We start from the raw sequence: 22649 nt of genomic DNA, 5'->3' as shown, positions 1-22649 counted from the left end.
CATCACCACAATCCTTTTCTTCAGGTAGGAAATCCTCATCCACTCTGCATTAAGCTGTACTGCCCATTCATACAGCTGTTTCCTTTCCCATTAGGGTTTATGGCTGCCAATACCTTCCACCAACTGCAAACAGAAGTTGAGTGAAATTCTAGGTTTGTGCAAAAACCCCCAGATGAATGTCCCAGACTCACCATTGACAACAGAAGGTCCAGTCTGGGCTGGAGGTGAGAGGCAGACTTGTCCTCTTTGGGAATGACAAGAGCAGGCTGACCTGAAGAGGTCTTGGCCACGGAACAAACAATGGACAACATGAGAGCTTGGAGTTCGGTTATTTGGGAGGACCTTCTGAGGACAGCTTCTCTGACAGCTGTAAGGAACTGCTCCAGGGGGCTGTGGGGTTGGGGGGAGGTCAGTATATATACGATTTTGGTAAATGATGAACCCGCCATCAAAGACACTCTTGGTAGAAGGTTGCTGATAATCATGAGCAGCAGATGTCTTTGTTCATGACTTTACTGCTTTTCGAGGTATAAGAGGCAAGAAACTGGCTTCATAAAATTTTCTCCTGAAATGATCTATTATCCGAAGGCCTGCACTGTCAGTTTTCCCAGAGCACAGAGTGCCTCCTTCCTGATCCCCACCCTGACCTCCTTTCAGGGTGTAGGAAAGTTCAGTGACTTCATTCCTGTGGAACCAGATGGAGAGTGACACCTAAGTTGTCATCCCGAAGGAGAAACATCAGAGCTCATATGGTAGAAACTGATAGGGTTTTTTTCTTTGTTGTTAAAATCACACAAAATATAAAATGTTTTAAAAAAACAGATCCGGAGTTCTCATTGTGGCGCAGTGGTTAACAAATCCGACTGGGAACCATGAGTTTGCGGGTTCGGTCCCTGCCCTTGCTCAGTGGGTTAAGGATCCAGCGTTGCCGTGAGCTGTGGTGTAGGTTGCAGATGCGGCTCAGATCCCGCATTGCTGTGGCTCTGGCATAGGCCAGTGGCTAAAGCTCCGATTTGATCCCTAGCCTGGGAATCTCCATATGCAGCGGGAGCGGCCCAAAGAAATAGCAAAAAGACAAAAACAAACAAACAAACAAAACCTATCCTAGGAATCTGCGTTGAAGGGTTAATAAACTTATTTTACTATGTATCACTAAAGAAATAAGTCATAAAGTCTTCCTTATTTTTTTGAATTGGCATAAACATCTACTCTCTTCTAACTATTTAATACAGATTTTGTCTATTTTTCATTATGACATAAAGTCACTTCAGCTGACTCAGACCCCACAGCCTGTTGCCCTACAAAGCAACACATAGCTACACTCTGGCATCTGAAGTGCAAGTAAGCATCTTTTGTCATCATATGCTCTTCCCTCTGATTGTTTCTTTCATTCCTAAAGATGCTGTTCTTTCCCAGCTTTCACTTTCTTTAATGGGTTCCTCCAGACAAATCATTGTAAAGCTCCTCACTCAGGTTTGCCCCTGTATACTAGGTATGTCTGTCCAGATTCAGATTTTTTTCCAATTGTATAAGTGAATGTGATCCAAATAGGGTTAATGAGAGAACTGAGTTAATATTAACGAAAAACCTTACAAAATGGCTAGTCTACTTGCATGATAAGCAAGCAATAATATTCAGTTATTACTCCTTAATATCGTGATTACTATTATCCAGATTAAAATCAGGATTTTCTGAAATCTACTAATTTCCTTCTCTGGTTTTTTTGTTTGTTTGTTTGTTTGTTTTGGTAGGGCTGCAACTGTGACATATGGAAGTTCCTAGGCTAGGGGTCAAATCTGAGCTACAGCTGCTGGCCTATGCCACAGGCGCAGCAGCTCAGGAGCTGCATCTGTGAACTACACCACAGCTCATGGCAACTAGGGATCCTTAACCCAGGACAGGGATAGAACCGGCGTCCTCATGGTTACTAGTCGCGTTTGAAACCACTGAGCCCAAGGGGAACTCCCTAATTCCCTTCCTTATAATTCCACTTTTCTCAAAGCACTCTTTTCATTGCCTGAGTGGATTTATCAACTAGACAGATGCTCAACAAGGCTGATCTCCAAGATCCTGCCAGAGAGGGTTAGCAACTGAGGTCCTGATTTCTAGTCTCTCTTTCTCTCTCTCTCTCTTTTCTTTTTGTGGCCCCACCTGTGGTATTTGTGAGTCCCCAGACTATAGCTACCAGCCTCCACCTCAGCCATAGCAACACGGGATCTGAGCCGCATCTGCCACCTAAGCCACAGGTTACAGCAATGTCCAGTCCTTAACCCACTGAGCAAGGCCAGGGGTCAACTTGCATACTATCACATGCTATGTCAGATTTTTAACCCACTGGGCCACAATGGGAACCCTTCTCTTGCAAGTCCCTGAGAGTCTTACAAAGGAAGCCTTCAAGATACTATTAAACTTTGGCACATTCCATTTCGTCTGTAAATTTTTTTACCAAAAAATGAAAAAGTCTGACCTGGTAAATATCTTTAACTGCTTCTATGGGTCACTAACTCTTCTTTTTAACAATCTAGTTAAGTTGAGGTTCTGTGAAAGGAGTTTCAGTAACCCGAGTTGAGTAAAAATTATTTTAGACTGTCACTGAGTCAAGAGAAATTATCAAACACAGTAACGCTCTCAATTAAAAACAAGTAAAGAGATAATTCTGAAAATAGTAGGGTTTGCTTCCATTAAAGCCAGGAAGGAAAAATTAAATTGTGCTTTTAGTATACAGAAAGTAAATTTTAAACAATGCTTCATAAAAATACTGTTATTTTCTTTGTTTAATATTTATTATTTTCAAAAACTATTTTCATTAAAAAAAAAAAAACAAAAAACATTTTGCGCTATGCCTTTGGCACTTGTAAGTTCCCAGGCCAGGGATCCAACCTGTGCCACAGCAGCAACCCTGAATCCCAGCAGTGACAATGCTGGATCCTTAACCACTAGTGTACCACGGAACTTGGCATAAAACTATTTCAAAAATAGAAAACATTTAAACATATTTAATGTAAAATAAATATAAAGATTAATTTTAATAATTTAATAATATAAATAAAATGCTGTGGGTTTTTAAACATTCCTCCTTTTCAGTTCTTCAATACTTTCACCAGCACTTTAACGCTGTATCCTTAAAGACAACAGGAAAGTGGCAGACTTCCAGGGACACCAGCTTCCCCGCCCTAGACCGGGGTGGTGGCCTCGCTCCAACTCACCCCCAGGGCGTTCCCAACACCGCCCAGTCCCCCCATCGCCGCCGCGTCCCCCTTTCTCTGAGCTGCTCCTGCATCGCGCCAGAAAGGAGTCCTAATCTGTAAAATCGGCTACAATTCACTCCGATTCTGAACCTCAGACCCCCTCAGGAAACGGATTCTTTCCTAAAAATGGCCTCGCTAAAGTGTCTAGGAGAAAATAACACACAAAACTCAGGGGCAAGTCCAGAAAATGCACGCTTCCATTCTCCCTACCGGAGAAAAATGTCGCTGGCAGGACCGCGACAAGGCTCCCTCCTCAGCATTCTGCACCGAGAAAACGAAGGTTTTTTTCTCACTATTAAATCACCACAAAATTGCTCAGCGACTTGGGGACGCTCCTTCTCTCCTGCTGCCAGGGACGCTGAAAGCACACCTGGCAAGTCTGCCTTTCCAAAACCCGATAAAAAGGCTTCCTGCGCCCTCTTGCGGCCAACTAAAGAAACACACCGCCCGAAGTTCCAGGGAAGGAACATTTGTGCTAATTGTTGAGCGGTGCCCGCTCGCCTCCTGGTGGCCGTCCGAAGAATCACTGAAATTCTCAATGGCCCAGGTCTACTTGCTGGTGGCAGGAGTGATGCTCTGCTCCACTCCTGCTTGCTCTCTTGGGCAGAACTTGTCTGGGATCCCTAGCCAAGAAAATAGGGAAATCTCCACATATTTGTGGTGGATGAAAAGGATCCCCTCTCAGTTGTGTCTAAAGGAAAGAACTGATTTCAAATTTCCCTGGAAACGAGACAATAACACCCCAATCCAGATGACTCAAGGCACCTGTTACCACCATCTGATACTCCAGCAGATCAGCAACCTCTTCAACACAGAGGAGAGCCGAGCTGCGTGGAACAACACCCTCCTTGATCAACTGCTCTCTAGGCTTCATCACAGCCTGGAACAACTGTGGAAGCAAATGGACAAAGACAATCTGGCTTGTCCCTACTGGGAAACTGTTGTCCGGAAATATTTCCAAGGCATCCATCGCTATCTGAAAGGAAAGGAATATAGCCTCTGTGCCTGGGAGGTTGTCAGGGTCAAAATTGGAGAGTGTCTCTCCCTCATGTAACAATTCTCAAAGAGATGTCCAAAGAGAAAAAGGTCACACTGTGACACTCCCTAATGAGTCATATGATTGCTTGTTTTAGCCTCCAAGCAACCCCGACTCATATTTCCACAAATGCTGACAACTATTTGACCTGAAAATCATGAATTAACAAACATATATTTAAAGAGAAGAATATGATCTGTTTCCCTACATAACTATTTTATTTAATCTTAAATCTGATTAGCATATGGGGGCATTTGCTGTTCCTATGTGTGAAGTTTATTTTAATGGAAAGGTTATTAGAATAGTCTGTTGTTAAAGACATTTGTTAGTTAACTTAATGCTACCTTCCTCAACAGGTAACAGAAAACTGTCAGGATTCTGATCATAACACATATCTTTATCTTTCCTTTGCATCAGAGCACAATGCTGGCATTACTGATCAGATGACTTTTCTAGTTGGCTCTTTTCCAAACAGTGATTCAGTGACATAGGTACCCTCCGTTGCGTGGCTTTGGCATATTCAGCATATGACTCAAATTTGTCTGTAGTAGTTCAGTCTATTCCATTCTGTGGTAAGTGGTAAAAGTATGGTGGATCACATGGGATGTTTTCAAGGAACAGGCAGTACAGGGCAATATCACTTCTGCTCACATTACTTGGTCTAAGTTGATGCTCATGGGAATCTGAGTAAAAGGAAGTTGGAAAATTATGAGGCGACTAATGGAAGAGGACACAATTTCAGTGATTAAGACCCCCCTTCATTTTACACTTTTTGCACTAATGACATTCTAGGCGGTGGGAAAAAAAACCTAATCAATGTTCTTGCTTGCACACACTTTTTCAAAAAATCAATCTGGACTAAAGTCTGATTCCACAGTTTCAGCTTAGGGGAGAGGAGGGTAATTCACAGCATCATTGACTCTTTGCAAGAAGCATTCACATTGATTCCCAAAGGCATAGGCTGAGGAAAACATGCACATGTGTGGAGACATTAAAAGGTGTTTCCTTCTTACCTGAGGGAGACAAGAAAAGTATGATCAGGCAGCTCCTTGCAGGTACTTGAGGATCATTGAACTAAAAGTGAGAGGGAGTCTTTCATTTACGGCCAGTCCTGACTCTCATCCTGACCTTCTGAATACTGAAAATATTCAATATTCAAACTTGAAGAAAAGAGTCCTGCAAAAAGTCTTCAAAAAAAAAAAAAAACCTCACAAATATCATATTATAGCTCCCCTTGTAGAATGAGGAAGAATTTCTAAAGTATCTTGGACTTATTGTCCTCTCAGATCATTTCTACTAATGTATGTTGGTATTATTCCTCCTATTATTACCATGATTGTTCCCTTCATGGATATTGATTGAGCTCCTGAAATGAAAGGGGCTGGCCTGTATGTCTAGGAAAGAGGGTTGTGTCAGATGGTTTCTGTGCCTTTGGTTATTTCACAGACTCCTGGGAGGTATTCTGAGGATACAATAGGTCAGGTCAGGTCTTAGTCTATACCTGCTTTTTCAACAGAAGAGCAAAGACTGGGTAGTTTGTCAAGAGTAGAAATGTGTTGCTCGCAGTGCTGGAGTCTGGAAATCCAAGATGAGGGTGTCAGCATGGTAGGGTTCTGGTTGAGAGCCTGCTTCAGGTCTCACACTGCAAAGTATCCTCTAACCTCACAGGGCAGAAGAGTGAGAGGTTTATCTCAGACCTCTTTTATAAGGGCACTGATTCCACTTGCAAGGCCTCCATCTTCATGCTCTAATCAGCTTCCAAAAGACCCAGCACTTAATACCACCACTTTGGGGGTTTGGGCTTCAATATATGAATTTTGTGGGGACTCTAAACTTTGGAGCATAAAGGACACTTAAAAAAAAAGCCTAGCATATAAAAGCAAGGACATAGTCATGCTGAGTAAATTAAAAAAAAAAAAAGAAGAAGAAGAAGAAGAGCAGGTTGGCATGTCAAAAGAGCAGACCAAGGACTTAGAATCCAAACTCTTGCTTTTCATCTGAAGGAATGTGCTGTTTCATTCCCATTTTTGGAAATCAAACAGAAATGGAAGGGAACGAAGATAATACAGGAGGCAAATGATCACTCATCGTCTTTGTGAGGAGTCTTCAAAGTAGCTCCCCGATAAAGGTGGTAACTGCCCCATCATTGAAGACCCACCAAGGATAATATGGTAAATTGCCTGGTGGCTGTGAGCTGTGTGAATCAGGGAGAGTCTGAGTCTAGATATGCGTCTCTTTCTGACACCTGACTAGTAATTTTCTGTTGTGACAAACTGAGGGCAAGGTGGACATAAGGCCATTCTTCTGAGTTTAATATGGTGCTGAGCAAAGGCAGAAAATGGTGCTATTCCTGCAAATTGAATCCCCAGAGCCCCATGCCACCTAAAGGAAAGAGAATCCTGCTGTTTGAGCAGTAAACGTAGTGGCTATTATTAATACCAGTAGGGGAAGTGTGGAAATACTAGCCATTGTCACAGCAAATATGGCTGTGATAAAGGAAAATAATTTGGTCATTCATAAATGCCTTCCCATAGAAGAAAAATCAGCAAAACTGCTTCAATGAAAATTACTTGTTGAGTGAGTACACTGGGCCTGGTGCCAAGGATACCACAGAATATAAGACAGAATCCAGTTACTACAGAGCTGATTTGCCAAGATGATCACATAGCTAGTATTTAAAGATCAGAATTAAAGGTCTTTGGAAAATTAGAAATTTAATGCAAAAATAGGGAGAAAGATGTAAATTGATGATGATTCCTAAAAGGTGCATTCTCATTGGAGATGATATTGCTCTCACAGGTGCAAACATTGAGTTTTTAGGGCTATGAACAAATCTTGGCTATTACCATGGTTTGTGACACTCCAAACTCAACCCTATCCAACAAAATCTTAGTCCTTACTATTTACTAGGATTCATTTTTCTCTTTGGTTTTCTTGCATATCATGAAAAGACTCACATTGACTTTATGGAAGATAGGCGAACTTTACATATGATCAGTGCTACACTGGAGGAGTTTCTCTGCATCATGTGCTTGATTTCAATGTCCTATTCTGAGAGGTGCCTTTTATGTACTTACCGCTGCCGTTGGCTGTCTCGTGGATGTTGCTTAGGTTTGAGCCTCAGTGTGAATCAGGCTAGAGGAATTAAATACAAATAGAAAATTGTATTTGTAAATTAAATAAGGCAACATTTTATTATTTAATTCTAACAAGTTGTTCAACACATCAATAATGACGGTAGTGCTAAACAGAAGAAAAAATGTGGCCAGAATCTATATGAATACCTAGCAGCTAGTGAAATTAAAAACTCCATTCTGATATGAAGTAAAACAAAAAGGTAAATACCTAAACAAAGTTCAGGAAACAATTGGTTTTGCAATGATTTTGAGCCTTTTTGAATAATTATGTCCATAAATTGGTATTATTATCAGGTATGAATATAAATTTTTATTTGTATAAGAAATTTGATCCATTTCTAACTATATAAGTAAATGTATATTACATTAAAAGTCATTCTGCCACCTTAGTTATGAACTTAAATTTCAATTCAATAGCTTTTACATTTAGTTGGTAGCTTAAAACTTTTCGATATTGTTAACTCTGCACTGAATACAAAGAGTAAGTGTTACACTTTCTTTGCCTATGCATAGAGTAGAAATATTTATGGATTACCTAAATAGATACATAGTACAGCTGGTTATCAAAATTTAATGTGGGGGCAATAAGGAAAAAATATTTTAAAGGAGTCTGGGGAGGAGAAAGGCAGGTGATAATGAAAAAATGTTGAGAAATGCTGCCCTACACATTTGGAGAGTTCATGTAAAAAGCAGAAACAGACATAGAAAGAAATATTCAGAAAATGGAAATGAATTTGCTCCCATTTAAGACACAGGCCTGAGGGAAGGTCTTCAGACATCCTAGAGAGCAGGGTCACAGAGTCACCCACCTCAGCCAGGACAGCAGCATCTGCAAGGTCCCCAAACTCAGCCTTCCTCATGGTCCTGGTGCTGCTCAGCTGCAACTCCATTTGCTCTCTGGGCTGCAACCTGCCTCAAACCCACAGCCTGGCTCACACCAGGGCCCTGAGCTCCTGGCACAAATGAGGAGAGTCTCCCCCTTCTCCTGCCTGGACAACAGAAGGGACTTTGGATTCCCCCAAGAGGCCTTGGGGGGCAACCAGGTCCAGAAGGCTGAAGCATGAGATGCTCCAGCAGACCTCCCAGCTCTTCAGCACAGAGGGCTCAGCTGCTGCCTGGGATGAGAGCCTCCTGCACCAGTTCTGCACTGGACTGGATCAGCAGCTCAGGGATCTGGAAGCCTGTGTCATGCAGGAGGTGGGGCTGGAAGGGACCCCCCTGCTGGAGGAGGACTCCATCCTGGCTGTGAGGAAATACTTCCACAGACTCACCCTCTATCTGCAAGAGAAGAGCTATAGCCCCTGTGCCTGGGAGATCATCAGGGCAGAAGTCATGAGATCCTTCTCTTCCTCCAGAAACCTGTGAGACAGACTCAGGAAGAAGGAGTGACAGACACTTGGTTCATCATAGAAATGCTTCTCACAGACTAACAAACCCACACTTCCTCCTGTGCTGCCATGTCACAGCCCCTCATTTCTGTTGTCATCCTGCCATGAAGTGACTCAATTTGTCAAAGGCTTTCAGGATTATTAGCAACATCCATGTTCTATTCTACAGGCACCGGTTCTTTACAGATACGTTTGCTGATCTATGCATTTATATGTTTCAATATTTATTTATTTATCTATAAGATTTAAATTATTTTTTCTCCATTTGATATGTGCACCTTATAAAAATCTTTGTATTTAGTCTGTTTACTATTTTTCTTCATTCATTAAAATTTCACTATAGGAAACTTCCTGTATTTGTTATTCTTAAAAAAGAAACACCAAGACTAACGTGCAACCTGAACTGAAAAATGTGTGGTGTAATTCATCTCCCCATCATTATGACATTAAATTTAGAAGACAATATAAACTTCCTCTAAACAAGGTTATATGTGGCTGAAGTGAACTTAAGAAATCCAATCTTGCTTTCTTGTTTCTTTGATTCTTGTAGTGAAAGTAACTTGAAAACAATAATCAGTTAAGTGAAAGTTAAATGCCAATTATGTTTAAAACTAATGCTAATATTAGCAATTAATATCAGGTAAGTTTAATGCTGTAAGGAGAAGAATGGATAAAACATGAAGTGCTCTCAGCAGAAGGTAAATGAAGCCATGTGAGAATTCTAAAGCAAGAGTAGAAGTTCTTCTCTACCACTGACGGGTAGGTATCAAACAGCCAATGTCCATTGGGTACTGGAGCTGGTGATTTCCAAGCAATTCCTGGACTGTAAAGCATGGGAACAGAAGTGATCCAATCAGAAGAGGGCACAGAATGAGAAAAGGAATCAAGTTGAGTCAATGACCTTAACCTTAAGAGGGAGCGAAGAGCTGCAAGGGAAAATGAGATGGAATGGCCATAGATTAATAGGACAAGAGAGAAGGGTGAGAAGACTGTGTGTAAAAGATGGACACTGCTTAGAAGATGCTATTATATTCATTTAAACTGGAGATGGAAACTGCACCTCCTTGAGAAATTAGATGGCACTGGTCACCTAAGTGAGAGATGACTGGGTGGGATTCATCAGCAGAAACCATCCTGGAGAACCTGGAAGGATGATAACAGATGAGAACTCTCCCTGTTTTCTTCACCTGGGGAGTCATTTTATTACTTTCACTCGCCTCATGGTCAGATTTGCATTTGCTTTCCTTTGACTTGAGTGCATCCAAAGGCCATGAGAGCTTTCTAAGAAAGTTGAGGGAAGAAAGAAAACTATGACATAGTGAAAATTATGGAAACTAATGGTATGGACTGTTTTATGTTCCCCCTTTTACCTCTCTATTTTGTTTTCTGTTTCAAGGTGAAACAGAAATAATTCAGAAGCTGCAAGACAGCCCTTGCCAGAAAAATACTACTAAAAGGGAACATGTATAAAGTTAAGACTCTGGAATCAGCAGTGAAAAGAAGGCTACTGTTTTCTAGCATCATGTGCCTTACATCTTCCCTGCTCTGCACCTTGATTGTGACGTGGAGAATCATGAATCAAGAGGCTCCATAGGAATATGATGAATGATCAAATGATGCTTATTTATTACTTCAATATAAAGTTCTTTTTTTTTTTTTTTGAGGGCCGCACCCAGGGCATATGTATGTTTCCAGGTCCAATAGGAGCTAGAGCTGCTGGCCTACTCCACAGCCACAGCAAGGCCAGGTCTGAGCCACATTTGCGAGTTACCCTGCAGCTCACAGTAATGCTGGATCCTCAGCCCACTGAGCAAGGCCAGGGATCAAACCTACATCCTCATTGCTAATAGGTGGGTTTATTACTGCTGAGCCACAATGGGACCTCCTCAATATAAGGTTCTGATGGCAGGTTAATAGAAGCTTGCGGTATAACGTGTGATGGAAAATCTAAGAATACTCTTTGTTATTCATTATTTTGAGTAATGATAATGAACCCTGTGCTCATAATACAATGGTGTACAAGATACAGACCTTTCTCCTTTGGTGGTTACTTGTCAAATAGGTCTAATAAAGTCATTTTTGAAGAAGACCAATCCAGAAGGATGAGGCAGCTTGGCTGACATGCAGAATAAAGAGGGCAGAAACAGAGCCCTGGACCAGAGGTAAACACAGTCAAATTCCTAACAAGATAAATGGAAATCCTTACCCTAAAGGACAATTTACCTCGGTTCCTTTTACCCGATACACCATGTTCAACTCTCAATAGAAACTTACCATACTAAGAGGAAAAAAACTGTTTGAAGAGACAGAGCAAGGATCAGAACTAGACTCAGACAAAGTAGAGCGTTAGGAATTATTAGAGCAGGAGTTTCAAATAACAGTGATTATTGTGCAAAGGCCTCTAAAGTACCCATCTATTTACTCATCTCAGCCATACTACATATGGTATTTAAATTTTTTTTTGTTCATACAACATCATGTTCATATTTATAATTAGCTGAAATCTAACAAAATATGCTTACCTTTATCTTTTATCAAATTATTTTCCATTTAATTTATGAAATTCTTCCCCAGAGGATATCTTTAGTTTTCTCTTAAACAAAAGAAATAGCTAAAAGTAGCAACCCATACTAAAAACTGGATGATGATTTGTACTCATCATTCATTTCTTTCTGTTGGTTATATCTCAAAACTTCATTTTCCTACATCAGATATGTGATAGTTCTGAGAACACGGACGTGAATAAAAAAAATGCCAAACCTCTTCTTTGGAGCTTTCAGTTGGAAAGATAAAGAGATATAAAAGCAATAATGATGCTATATTATTTCAGTTAGGTTTCTTGTTACAATAAGAGAGAGAGGCACAGGGATTCTCTCGCCAGAATCTCAATGGAGGGATATCAAGACAGGAAGAAAGCAGATGTGATCTAGAAAGTGCTCAAGCAACATCTAAAGACAGACTTCCCATCAGTAGATGCATGTGTGGATCTAGAATCTGCCACAATATACATCCTGGAGATATTAATTTGCAATAGTTGAATATATGGAAATCAGGACATGGTAAGGAATGTTCTTCCTTATGAGTACAGTGTAGAATGAGAAGATGACTTGAAGCTTATGAGGACCTTGACCTTTTAAGCCTGAGACAGAGAAGAAGAGCCTGAAAAGGGCACAGAGATGGAGTAGTCAGTGCAGTTAGGAGTTAACCAGGGAAGAACAACTTTCAGAAAGAACTAAAAACAAAGGAATGGGACTTCCTGTTGTGGTTCAGCAGGTGAAGGACCTGATGTTGGTTTCTGTGTGGATCCGGGTTTGATCCCTGGCTTCGCCAACTGGGTTAAGATCCAGCATCGTCACAAGCTGCGGCATATGTCACAGGAGCAGATTGGATCTGGTGTTGTGGCTGTGGCATGGGCAGCAGCTGCAGATCCAATTTGACCCCTCATCTGGGAATGTCCACATGCCATAGGTGAGGCCAAACAGGAAAAGAAAAAGAAAAAAACAAAGGGATGGAGAATTGCATGAGAAGAAACTTCAACAATTATTTTTAAGTGATATAGGATTCTGCACTGAATCAAGATTCTTCCAGGAACATGGGTGATCTTGGGAATCACCTAACTTCTCTGAGCCTCAGTTTCCTCATACAAAAAGTAAGTGAAACTATTCCTAGAGTGGTAGGTAGTAGACAGTGCAGAACATTTAAGAACTCTTAGCAGAGTATCATCCATTGAGTGATGTCTACACAGGTAGTGGCTATTTTCTTGTTTGCATGCAAATATAAACATACATAATGAATTCTCCTACCCTCCTCCGTAACTGACAGTAAAACACTGCAAAGCAGAATTGGGAAACTGTGTCTTCTCAGTTATATGTATTTATATAATACATGTGCACATTTGGTACACATGTATATAAATATATACTACAAAATATACTACATATGATAGTAGTGCATACTGACAGCATAGAATTATCACACAAATATATGGACACTAACAGTGTTCCCAGCATGGGTGACACGGATACCACAGCAGCCTGCAGAGCATCAGAAGGGATGAGGGTCCAGTGCCAGCTGCAAACCTGTTTCCTCCTTAGAACCCAGCAAGCTACCACAGAGCAGGGAAGGATACTCCCGGGACAATGAAACCCAAGGAATTTATTACATTCCATCTTGATGGAGCCTCTTTGAAAGACGAACATAATAAAACAAGGCTGAACAGAAGGGACATGGGCAGGGATTATGATCCATTTAGGAACCAGTGGGGTAGAGCCTTCCCAGCAGGACATGTATCAGCACTGCGCACCCTGGAAGATGAGAACTGCTCAAAGCATCAAAGACCTTTGTGGAAATCCATTTATTTAATTTAGGCAATTTGGAAAGAGAACATTGATGGATCAATCATCTTTCTTCTCTTTGCAGCTGGTACATTCTGCACTAAGTAGGGACATTTAAGTCAGAGGGGCCTTTCAAGTACATTTAGATGTCTGGAAACCTTCCTGAGGATTAGGATCCAAACAATAGGCAAAAAACAGTCCTATATTACTTCTAAAAATGCCATCTTATTAATAAATATTGTTTTAAATAATGGTATTGTTTTATGCTGCTTTCTAGGTTGTGACTAAAGACATAAATCAAGACAACTACTCTAGGCAGTGTGGCTGACTATTGAGTTCAAACCAGGCTCTCCCTGATAAGCGGCCCTTTAAAAACCTTCACTGCTTCTGTCTAGGAAGCACATACGCTTTTCCCCCTTGGTCAGTCCAAAGCCTCGTCAGAAACCACATCTTAACCATTAGCTAGAACAATAAAGAGAAAAGACTCTTCACTGGGCTCTCTGGAGACAACAGAAGGTCCAGTTTGGGCTGGAGGAGAGAGGCACACTTGTCTTTGGGAATGAGAACATCAGGCTGACCTGCAGAGGACTCCTGGGACATCAGCGAGGTCCTTGTCCACTGAACAAACAATGGACAACATGAGAGCTGGGAGACAGTTCTTGGGGAATTTCCTGAGGACTATAGCCTGGAGGAGAGCTGCTCCGACAGCTCTAAGGATCTGCTCCAGGTGGTTGGGGGAGAGATCAATACACATATATGATTTTGGCAAATGGGGTACCTGCCATCAAAGACACATCTCGGTAGAAGTTTGTAATTATTTTACTACTTTTCTTTTCTTTTTTTTTTTTTTTTTTGTCTTTTTTTTTGTTGTTGTTATTGTTGTTGTTGTTGTTGCTATTTCTTGGGCCACTCCCGCGGCATATGGAGGTTCCCAGGCTAGGGGTTGAATCGGAGCTGTAGCCACCGGCCTATGCCAGAGCCACAGCAACGCGGGATCCGAGCCGCGTCTGCAACCTACACCACAGCTCATGGCAACGCCGGATCGTTAACCCACTGAGCAAGGGCAGGGACGGAACCCGCAACCTCATGGTTCCTAGTCGGATTCGTTAACCACTGCGCCACGACGGGAACTCCTATTTTACTACTTTTCTAGGTGTAAGAAGAGGCAAAAAATTGCTTTCATAAAATTTTCTCCTGAAATGATCTACTATCTGAAGGCCTGATCTGTCCATTTTCCCAGAGCACAGAGTGCCGCCTTCCTGATCCCCACCCTGACCTCCTTTCAGGGTGTAGGAAAGTTCAGTGACTTCATTCCTGTGGAACCAGGTGGAGAGGGACACCTTAGTTTTCATCCTGAAGGAGAAATGTCAGAGCTCATACGGACAGAAACTGTTAGGTGCTTTGTTGTTGTTCTTAAAATCACAAGAAAAATCAAGACAAATATATTGCAGGTGTCTGCTGTTGTGGGGTTAATAAAGTTACTTTACTATATTTGACTGAAGAAATTACTCATAAAAATCTTAGAGATCTTTTTTTTTTCTGAATTGGCAGAAACATCTACTGTTTTCTAACCACTTAATAGGGATTTTGTTAATTTTTCATTAGAACTTAAAGTCACTTTAGTTGACTCAGACCATACCCTGTGGTGCCCTATAAAACAGCAGACAGCAACACTTTGGCATTGGAAGTGGAATTAAGCATCTTTTGTCATCTCACTCTCCTCCCTCTAATTATTTCATCAGTACCTCAAGATCATCCATGAAGCAGCCATGTTCGTCCCTTCCCATTGTTCATATGAACCTCGCCCTTCCCCTCTGCATTGCCTTGTCCCCATCTGTGCTGCACTGAAGTTTGCTAACTTAGAATATGTCATTGTATCAGTGGAAAACCACTTCCATATTTCACATTCAAGACATTCAGACCTACATTGCTTTTCTTTTCCACAAAGCAACTGTCAAATTTTACTTTCAGGAAAGTTGCAATGAGGAACAAAATATCTAAAGTCTTGAAAATGATCGCAATTGCAGCCCATTTGCCTTCCTTTACTTCCTTTATTTTTCTCACCTCATCAGGAATTCAAACTTGCCCTATAAACCCCTAACATTAGTGAATGCAATTTCTAAAAACCTTAAGTGAAGAATCACATACAAGTAAAGAAAAGAAGGCAATTTCTCCCCTGAGAATAGCCTAGGCCTCACTGCCCTGCATCCCCGAGACAGAGGAAGAGAGAAACCCAGAGGGATCCACTGAATGAATGACCAACTGAAGATCATTAGTTTCTGTGACATAAGCTTCTCATGAGAGAAAACTTTGTCACTAAATCACCTTTCTCCAGCTGAGAAACTTTGAGTATAACAAGCATTCATTTGTTTAAGGACAAGAGTTGACCAACAAATTTGTATTGACAAAATGTAAATTATCTGTCAAGTCAAACTGAAGTGATTTCAACCGGATAACTTCTCCACATCCTAAGACAGGACACACCTTTGCTCTCAGCATCTGAGGGCTGCTGGCACCTTTGATACCTGAGGACACATGTCAGGAGAGGAGGAGGTCACCACTGAGGACTAGGGTCCTTCAAGCAAACACTCTGGGGGCAAAGGCAGAGATCCTGGGAGAAGAATTATCTTCCCAACAAATAAATAGGGCCCTCCACAGTGAGGAGGTTTTAAAGTTCTCAGGATGTGGTGAGTCTGCTTCAGGGAGTGGGTGCAGGAGGTTAGGATGGGGACTCTGTTCCTCTAGAGGACAGGGTGTTACTAGATGTGACACCCTCCTTGTGAGGGAGATGCTGCCAGGAAAACACAATCATCTTGGAATTAGAATCTCCACACCCATATTCTCCTGAAAAGAACCAGGATTCCTGTCAGGGATATTGGCCCAGGCTGTGGAGGACTATAAGTCCCCAGGAAGAACATGGTGGAAAGAAAGGACAATGTCTGTAATTGTCCTGACCTCCTGGTCCCCTGAAGCAGAACCACATGGATCTGCATGGATCTGTTCTAGAAGCAAGAGAAACATAAAAGAATATCATTCACTCATAGTCACTGGCCTCTTCTGTTAATCAAATAGTAAATAAAACCCCTCTTCCATTTCAAAGCCGTTAATTTCCAAAGGTGGTCTCGTAAATCCCTAAGTGAATACAGACAGACACCATAGAGCTGAGAGATTTGGTCTCCTAAGTAAAGAAGGTGGGAAAAATGGAGCCTAAGATCAGAGGTAGAAATTTGCTCCTACAATGGAGAAGAGCAGTATTTATGAAGGAAAGGGATTCACACACACAAAGAGGATGTGTTTATACACCAACATCACTTCTGACTCTGAGACAAAGACATTTCTTATTTGATTGATAAATATCCATTTGCATGGACATATCTGAAGTTTCTGGGGGAAATTAAACTTCTACGACAAAATTAATGGTTCACAGTTATGATGTTGTCTTGGACCATATCGAGAATACATAAATGAAAACCAAAAAAGACGTGAAAGTGTAGAGAAATGTTTAGAAAATGAAAATTACTGTGTTCCCTGTTTAATGGCCTTGCTTAGAGAGAATGGCATCAGAGAACCTACCCCCAAGGTCCCCCTAGACACCCATCTCAGCCAGGCCAGCAGCGCCCTCATTTCCCCATGGCCTTTGTGTTCTCTCTACTGACGGTCCTGGTGGTGTTCAGCTATGGCCCTGGGGCATCTCTGGGCTGTGACCTGTCTCAGAACCACGTGCACGTCAGCAGGAAGAACCTGGTGCTTCTGCATCAGATGAGGAGACTCTCCCCTCCCTTCTGTCTGAAGGACAGAAAAGACTTCGGGTTCCCCCAGGAGATGGTGGAAGGCAGCCAGCTGCAGAAGACCCAGGCCATCTCTGTCCTCCACGAGATGCTCCAGCAGACCTTCCTCCTCTTCCACACGGAGCGCTCCTCTGCTGCCTGGGACTCCACCCTCCTGGACAAGCTCTGCTCTGGACTCCATCAGCAGCTGGAAGACCTGGACCCCTGTTTGGTGCAGGTGATGGGAGAGCAGACATCTGCCCTGGAAATGGCTGTGAAGAGGTACTTTGAGGGAATCCATCTCTACCTGAAAGAGAAGAAATACAGCGACTGTGCCTGGGAGACTGTCAGAGTGGAAATCATGAGAGCCTTGTCTTCAACCACTAAATTGCAACAAAGGTTAAGAATTATGGATGTAGACCTGGGGTCATCCTGACATGATTCTCATTCACTAAGATGCCATCTCATCCTAGCACATTCATCTTTTGTCATTTTAAGAACCTCTTATTTTGGATCTACCCACAAAATGCATTGAATTAATTCAGGTTAGTCCTTTTCAGTAGTAATAAGAATTAATGTTTCAAAATTTTTCAACTCCAGTGTTATCTGTCCCTTAGCAATGACTGTCCTGATGTTACTCATTTATATATTATTTATTTATTCTGTTATCATCTTTATATTTTCATGTAAAAATATTTATGCTTATATTATATTTAAATTTATAAAATATAATATAAATAAATATTATTAAATTTTCATATTCTTTCGTCTTTTTAAATGATCTTTACTTTTTCCATTATAGTTGATTTACAGTGCTCTGTCAATTTGTACTGTACAGCAAAGTGACCCAGTCATGCATACATTCTTTTTCTCATATTATCCTCCTTCATGCTCCATCATAAGTGACTAGATATAGTTACTAGTGCTACACAACCGGATCTCATTGCTTATTCATTCCAAAGGCAATAGTTTGTGTCTATTAACCCCAGACACCCAGTCTTCCATTTTATTTTATTTATAAAATAGTTATCAAAGAAAACCTCTTGAGTTTAATTCTATAAAACAAAATCCTTATTTTTTTATATAAATCTCAGAATGATATTTGTCCATTTTGTCCTATGGAAATGTCCTACCATTTTCCAGAAAATGCTTGTCAAAAGGTGGAACTCCATGGGATTGAGAGAAGTTCTGCAAATTATGGAAAACTGTCAGTCCTTCTGTCATGGGTGGACCTGATTTATATTCAGTCAGCAAAGAGTGGCCCATGTAAATATCTGATGGAAAGACTCACCTCGTCCTGGGAAGCTGGTGACATGTGGTGTGATGGGGGACCTGGTTGCTTTTCATTGCAAAATTAATACATAAGATGTACAGTCATCTTTTCATTCGAGATTCTCACCGTGAAGTTAAGAGAAGATGAGTAACCAAATAGATGCAAATCCAGGACTAGAGAACCCAGAGGAGGTGACCTTCAGGACAGGGACCGTCCTTACGCTCCTGTGGCCAACGACGCTCACCCAAAGGGAGCTGGTGGCTGAGAAGAGAAGAATGTCCTGACTTGGGTCACATAACAAGTCACATTTGGTTTCCAGATCTGATCTTTTCTCCAGAGACACACATGGGGTGAGGCAATCAGACAAAATATGCACACACACAAAAAGGGGCCAAGAGATCTGCCCCACATGAGGTGGGTGCAACAAGAAAGCCTTTCACTGGTCGCTTCTTGCTCTGTTTTCCTTTCTCTTTCTCTCATTTGCCTACACTGTCTAGTTGACATTTTCTTAGCTCTTTCTAAGTTTAAAAAATAAGTTGCTACAATTATCATGCAGGTGTCTTATATCCAAGGGAGAGTCTTTCTCTGAAGAAGGTGTCATGAAGCAAAATTTCTTGGTCAAAATACATACATACTGCAAACTGTCCACGATAAAAATGATGATATTAATCATATTTGAGAGCATATATGTTTATATATGTTTCCACGCATTGGCCAAAACAGGATCTTATCACTCCTTCTTAGTTTCTGCCAACCTGGTAGTTGACAAATAGCATCTAGAAGATCCACTAGTTGTCCTTTTCCTATTGATGGTCACTGTTTTCAGTCACAGCCCAGTCAGGAAAACAGAAAATTTCCTCAAGTCTTCTAGCCCATCTCTTGGGACTTGCATGGAAGCACTCTAAAAGAAAATAAACCTGCTGGCAAAGTAGAAATGGGGTGGATGGCATTGGAGCCCCAGCATCACAGAGCAGAGCTGAGATCAGATGTGAAGCTGACACTTCAGCTTCAAGACCAGCACATGAGGACAGGCGACAGCCTTTCCCATCACATCCACTGGAAATTCAGGTTTCTTCTCTGAATTTCCTCTTCACAACAAATGCTGCTACTGCTTTGCATTGTCACTTTCTCACTTATTTATAGAACTTGACTATTGGAGTTCTCTGGTGGTCTCAGTGGATTTAGGATCTGGTGTTGTCACTGCGAGGGTACGGGTCTGATCCCAGGGCTGGGAAATTCTGTATGTTGCAGATATGGAAAAAACGCAAAGATTTCATTACCATTTTTTATACAAAATCCGTGTTGTTCAGGTAGAGGACACATAGTCTTTAGGTCCTCGACTAGATCTCAGTCCCACACTCACACTGTGTCCCTCCCACCTTCCTGGTGCCCATTCTGAGTTTCATTTGTGACATAAAATGTGGTTTTCCTGTGTTCCGGGCCCAGAACTCTTTTCAGTTCAAACTCATGAACTAGTTTGTGTTTTGTCCTAGTCTAGTTTTCAGGGATTTAAAAACACTCTTGATGCCAGTATGTTTCAAAGATGAATTCTGGAATCACATACTCAAATGCTTATTTGACAGTTGGTATCTAGTAAGCATCTCAAATTTAGGTAATTAAAAATTAAAATCTCCTTAAAAACACACAAAAGAAAATGTAATCAACCAGCAGAACCTGTCCTTTCTCTTTTTTTCCCTCGTCAGTTAATAGCAACTCTGTATTTCCAGGTTCTCAGGGTAAAGTGCCTGACATCATTCTCCACTTCTCTCTCTCACTTCCTGCATCCAGTCTGAATGCAATCAAATTTTACATCACTGAGGGTTTTCATGCAATAATTTTTAAATCTTTGCATTATGTACAAAATTACATTAAGCATCCTTGGTTGGATTTATTAATCATTAACATGCCTTCTGGTTGTTTGATATTTTTCTTGCTTCGCATGCATAGTTTTTTTGATAATCCCCCGAAAATCTTTTCTTATTTAACCTGTTTAATATTTTTGAACCAGAATTTTGTTATTCTCAGATAAGAAGTTGAATGATATTTCTCTTTTTCCCTTGAGGGGTAAAATTAATTTTAACATATTTGCTGGTATTTTCTGATTTATTTCCTTTTTACCAGTTCTTTAAGATAATTCTAGAACAAAAATATTTAAATTTATATGGAAATACAAAAGACCCTCAATAGAAAAATAATCATGAGAAAGAAAAATGGAGCTGGAAGAATCAGATTCCCTGACCTCAGACTATACTGCAAAGCTACAATCACCAATACAGTAAACCACTGGCACAAAAACAGAAATATAGATCAATGGAATAGGATAGATTGGCCAGAAATTAGCCCACATTCCTACGGTCTGTTAATATACAATGAAGGTGGCAAGACTATAAAATCAAGAAAAGACAGCCTCTTCAAGACGTGGTGATGGGAAAACTGGACAGCTACACATAAACAAATGAAATCAAAACACTAACATCATACACAAAAATAAACTCAAAATGAATTAGAGACCTAAGTGTTAGACTAGATACTGTAAAACTCCTAGAACAAAACCTACAGAACACTCTTTGACATCAATTGCAGCAATATCTTTTCAGATCCACTTCCTCGAGTAATGAACATAAAATCAAAAATAAATAAATGGGACTGAATTAAATTTAAAAGCTTTTGCACAAGGAATTTCCATTGTGGCCTCGTGGTTTAGATCCCTGACTCACCCAGTGGATTAAGGATCTGCAGGTGCCACAAGCTTCACAGTAGGTCACAGAAAAGGCTCAGATTTGTTTTTGCTGTTGCAGTGGCTGCAGCTCTGATTTGACCCCTAGCCCAAGGAACTCTATATGCCTTAGGTGCAGCCATAAATAAAAAACAGGAAAGCTTTTCCACAACAAAGGAAACCATAAACAAAATGAAAAGCCAGCCCACACACTGGGAGACAAGATTTGCAAATTAAGTGACCAGCAAGGGAACATGCAAACTCATGAAACTCAGTATTAAAGAGCAAACAAACCAATCAAAAAATGAGCAGAGAACCTAATTGTGGATATTTCTTCAAAGAAGGTATAAAGCCAGCCAAAAAAAACATATGAAAAGATGCTCAACTTCACTAGTTATCAGAGAAATGTAAATGACAAGTACAATGAGGCATCACCTCACATCAGTAGAATGGCCATCATCAAAAAGTCAACATTTTGCCCTTCCCCACATGTACTCACCCAGGGCCTTATAACTGAGGGTCATTTAAATGTTTGTGATTAATTGACTGCCCAGAGCAAGGGCACTTCTACATTTCTTACTCCCACCCAGTATCCTGCACAATGTTAGGGGTATCACTTGCCTTGACAGTTGTTAGTAAAAGTGATTAATGTAATAAGCTTAAAGTAGCTGTGCCAGAAAAACTGTTTGCAAACTACAGCCTGGCTGCATTTTCTTCTGTGGGTTACTGCTGACTTCTCAGGTGAGTAAATTTAACTGGGTACCTCCTTTTTTATTGTTGTCTTTTTGTTTTTTCTAGTGCCACACCTGCAGCTAACTGGATACCTCTTAGTTTTTTCTCTACCCCCTGTTTGATTTAGGGAAATTGTTTTGTTTTACTTGCAGGATGGTTTGCTGAACTTTAAAACTGAGAAAATTAGAAGACTGTATTTCATTCAATACACCATCTCTGTTATATTCTCTGTATAATTACATCATCCTTGAGTAGACTATACAAAGCATCAGGGACATAGTAAGCCTAGATATGACAGGTGTTACTGTGACAGGTGTACACAAAGGTGTAAAAGCCACCATTTCGTATCTACCTGAAAGATGGATACTATTTTTTTCTTATTATTTTTGGCCCCGCCCTGGGCATGTCTAAGTTCTCAGGCCAGGGACTGAACCAATCAATGCCACAATAGTGACTCTGAACCTCACTGGTAACAATGCTGGATCCTTGGGAGTTCTTGTTGTGGCTCAGTAGGTTATGAAACTGACTAGTCTCCATGAGGATGTGAGTTTGATGCCTGGCCTATTTCAATGGGTTGAGGATCCACCGTTGCTGTGGCTGTGGTATAGGCTGGTAGCTGAAGCTCCAATTCTAGTCTTAGCCTGGGAACTTCCATATCCCACAGGCACAGCCCTAAAAAAGAAAAAAAAGAAAAAAAGAAATAAAGAAAGAAAAAAAAGCTGTATCCTTAACCACTAGGCCCTCAGGGAACTTTCCATAAAACTATTTTTAAAATATATGATTTTAAGTTACTTAATTTAAAATACATATAAGCTGGTTTAAAAATAAATTTAACTTAAATATATAAAAAATAAAATGCTGTGAGTTTGTAAACATTCCTACTTTTTAGCTCTCCAGTAATTTCTCCTCCACTTTCACTTTGTAGCCTTGAATGAAAATCACAGAGCATCTGGGGGAACAGCTTTCCCATCCTCTGGCCTCAGCAGTGGCTTCTCCCCTACTCATGCCCAGGGCATCC

The 22649-nt window shown here is 40.9% G+C and overlaps 2 protein-coding genes, 1 long non-coding RNA gene and 1 pseudogene across 3 annotated transcripts; 3 read left to right on the top strand and 1 right to left on the bottom strand.

Annotated features, from left to right (window-relative positions):
* Positions 1-3786: 3786 nt before the first annotated feature.
* IFN-DELTA-3 (interferon-delta-3) lies at positions 3787-4302 on the top strand. The gene has a single exon (NM_001164853.1). The coding sequence runs from the start codon at positions 3787-3789 to the stop codon at positions 4300-4302; it is 516 nt and encodes a 171-aa protein (NP_001158325.1).
* Positions 4303-4483: 181 nt separating this feature from the next.
* Positions 4484-7310, bottom strand: LOC146406981 (uncharacterized). The gene is made up of 2 exons (XR_014820733.1): positions 5298-7310; positions 4484-4967 (listed from the first exon to the last, which is right to left on the bottom strand). It is a non-coding gene; the product is annotated as an uncharacterized LOC146406981 (long non-coding RNA).
* An 833-nt stretch (positions 7311-8143) lies between these two features.
* LOC110255446 (interferon alpha-1-like) lies at positions 8144-8810 on the top strand (annotated as a pseudogene).
* Positions 8811-16773: 7963 nt separating this feature from the next.
* Positions 16774-17346, top strand: IFN-OMEGA-3 (interferon omega 3). Its single transcript, NM_001164844.1, has one exon. The coding sequence runs from the start codon at positions 16774-16776 to the stop codon at positions 17344-17346; it is 573 nt and encodes a 190-aa protein (NP_001158316.1).
* Positions 17347-22649: the final 5303 nt, after the last annotated feature.

This window comes from Sus scrofa, chromosome 1 (assembly GCF_054392235.1).
Source record: "Sus scrofa isolate SSC_HxYL_T2T_F1_AM1 chromosome 1, Sscrofa_HxYL_maternal_Yorkshire_Landrace_v2.0, whole genome shotgun sequence".
Taxonomy (NCBI): domain Eukaryota; kingdom Metazoa; phylum Chordata; class Mammalia; order Artiodactyla; family Suidae; genus Sus; species Sus scrofa.
This window is presented reverse-complemented; position numbering and strand designations above follow the sequence as displayed.

Bases quoted from the DNA above. Each gene is read 5' to 3' on its own strand.
- IFN-DELTA-3 (NM_001164853.1), top strand. From the start codon at position 3,787: ATGGCCCAGGTCTACTTGCTGGTGGCAGGAGTGATGCTCTGCTCCACT.
- IFN-OMEGA-3 (NM_001164844.1), top strand. From the start codon at position 16,774: ATGGCCTTTGTGTTCTCTCTACTGACGGTCCTGGTGGTGTTCAGCTAT.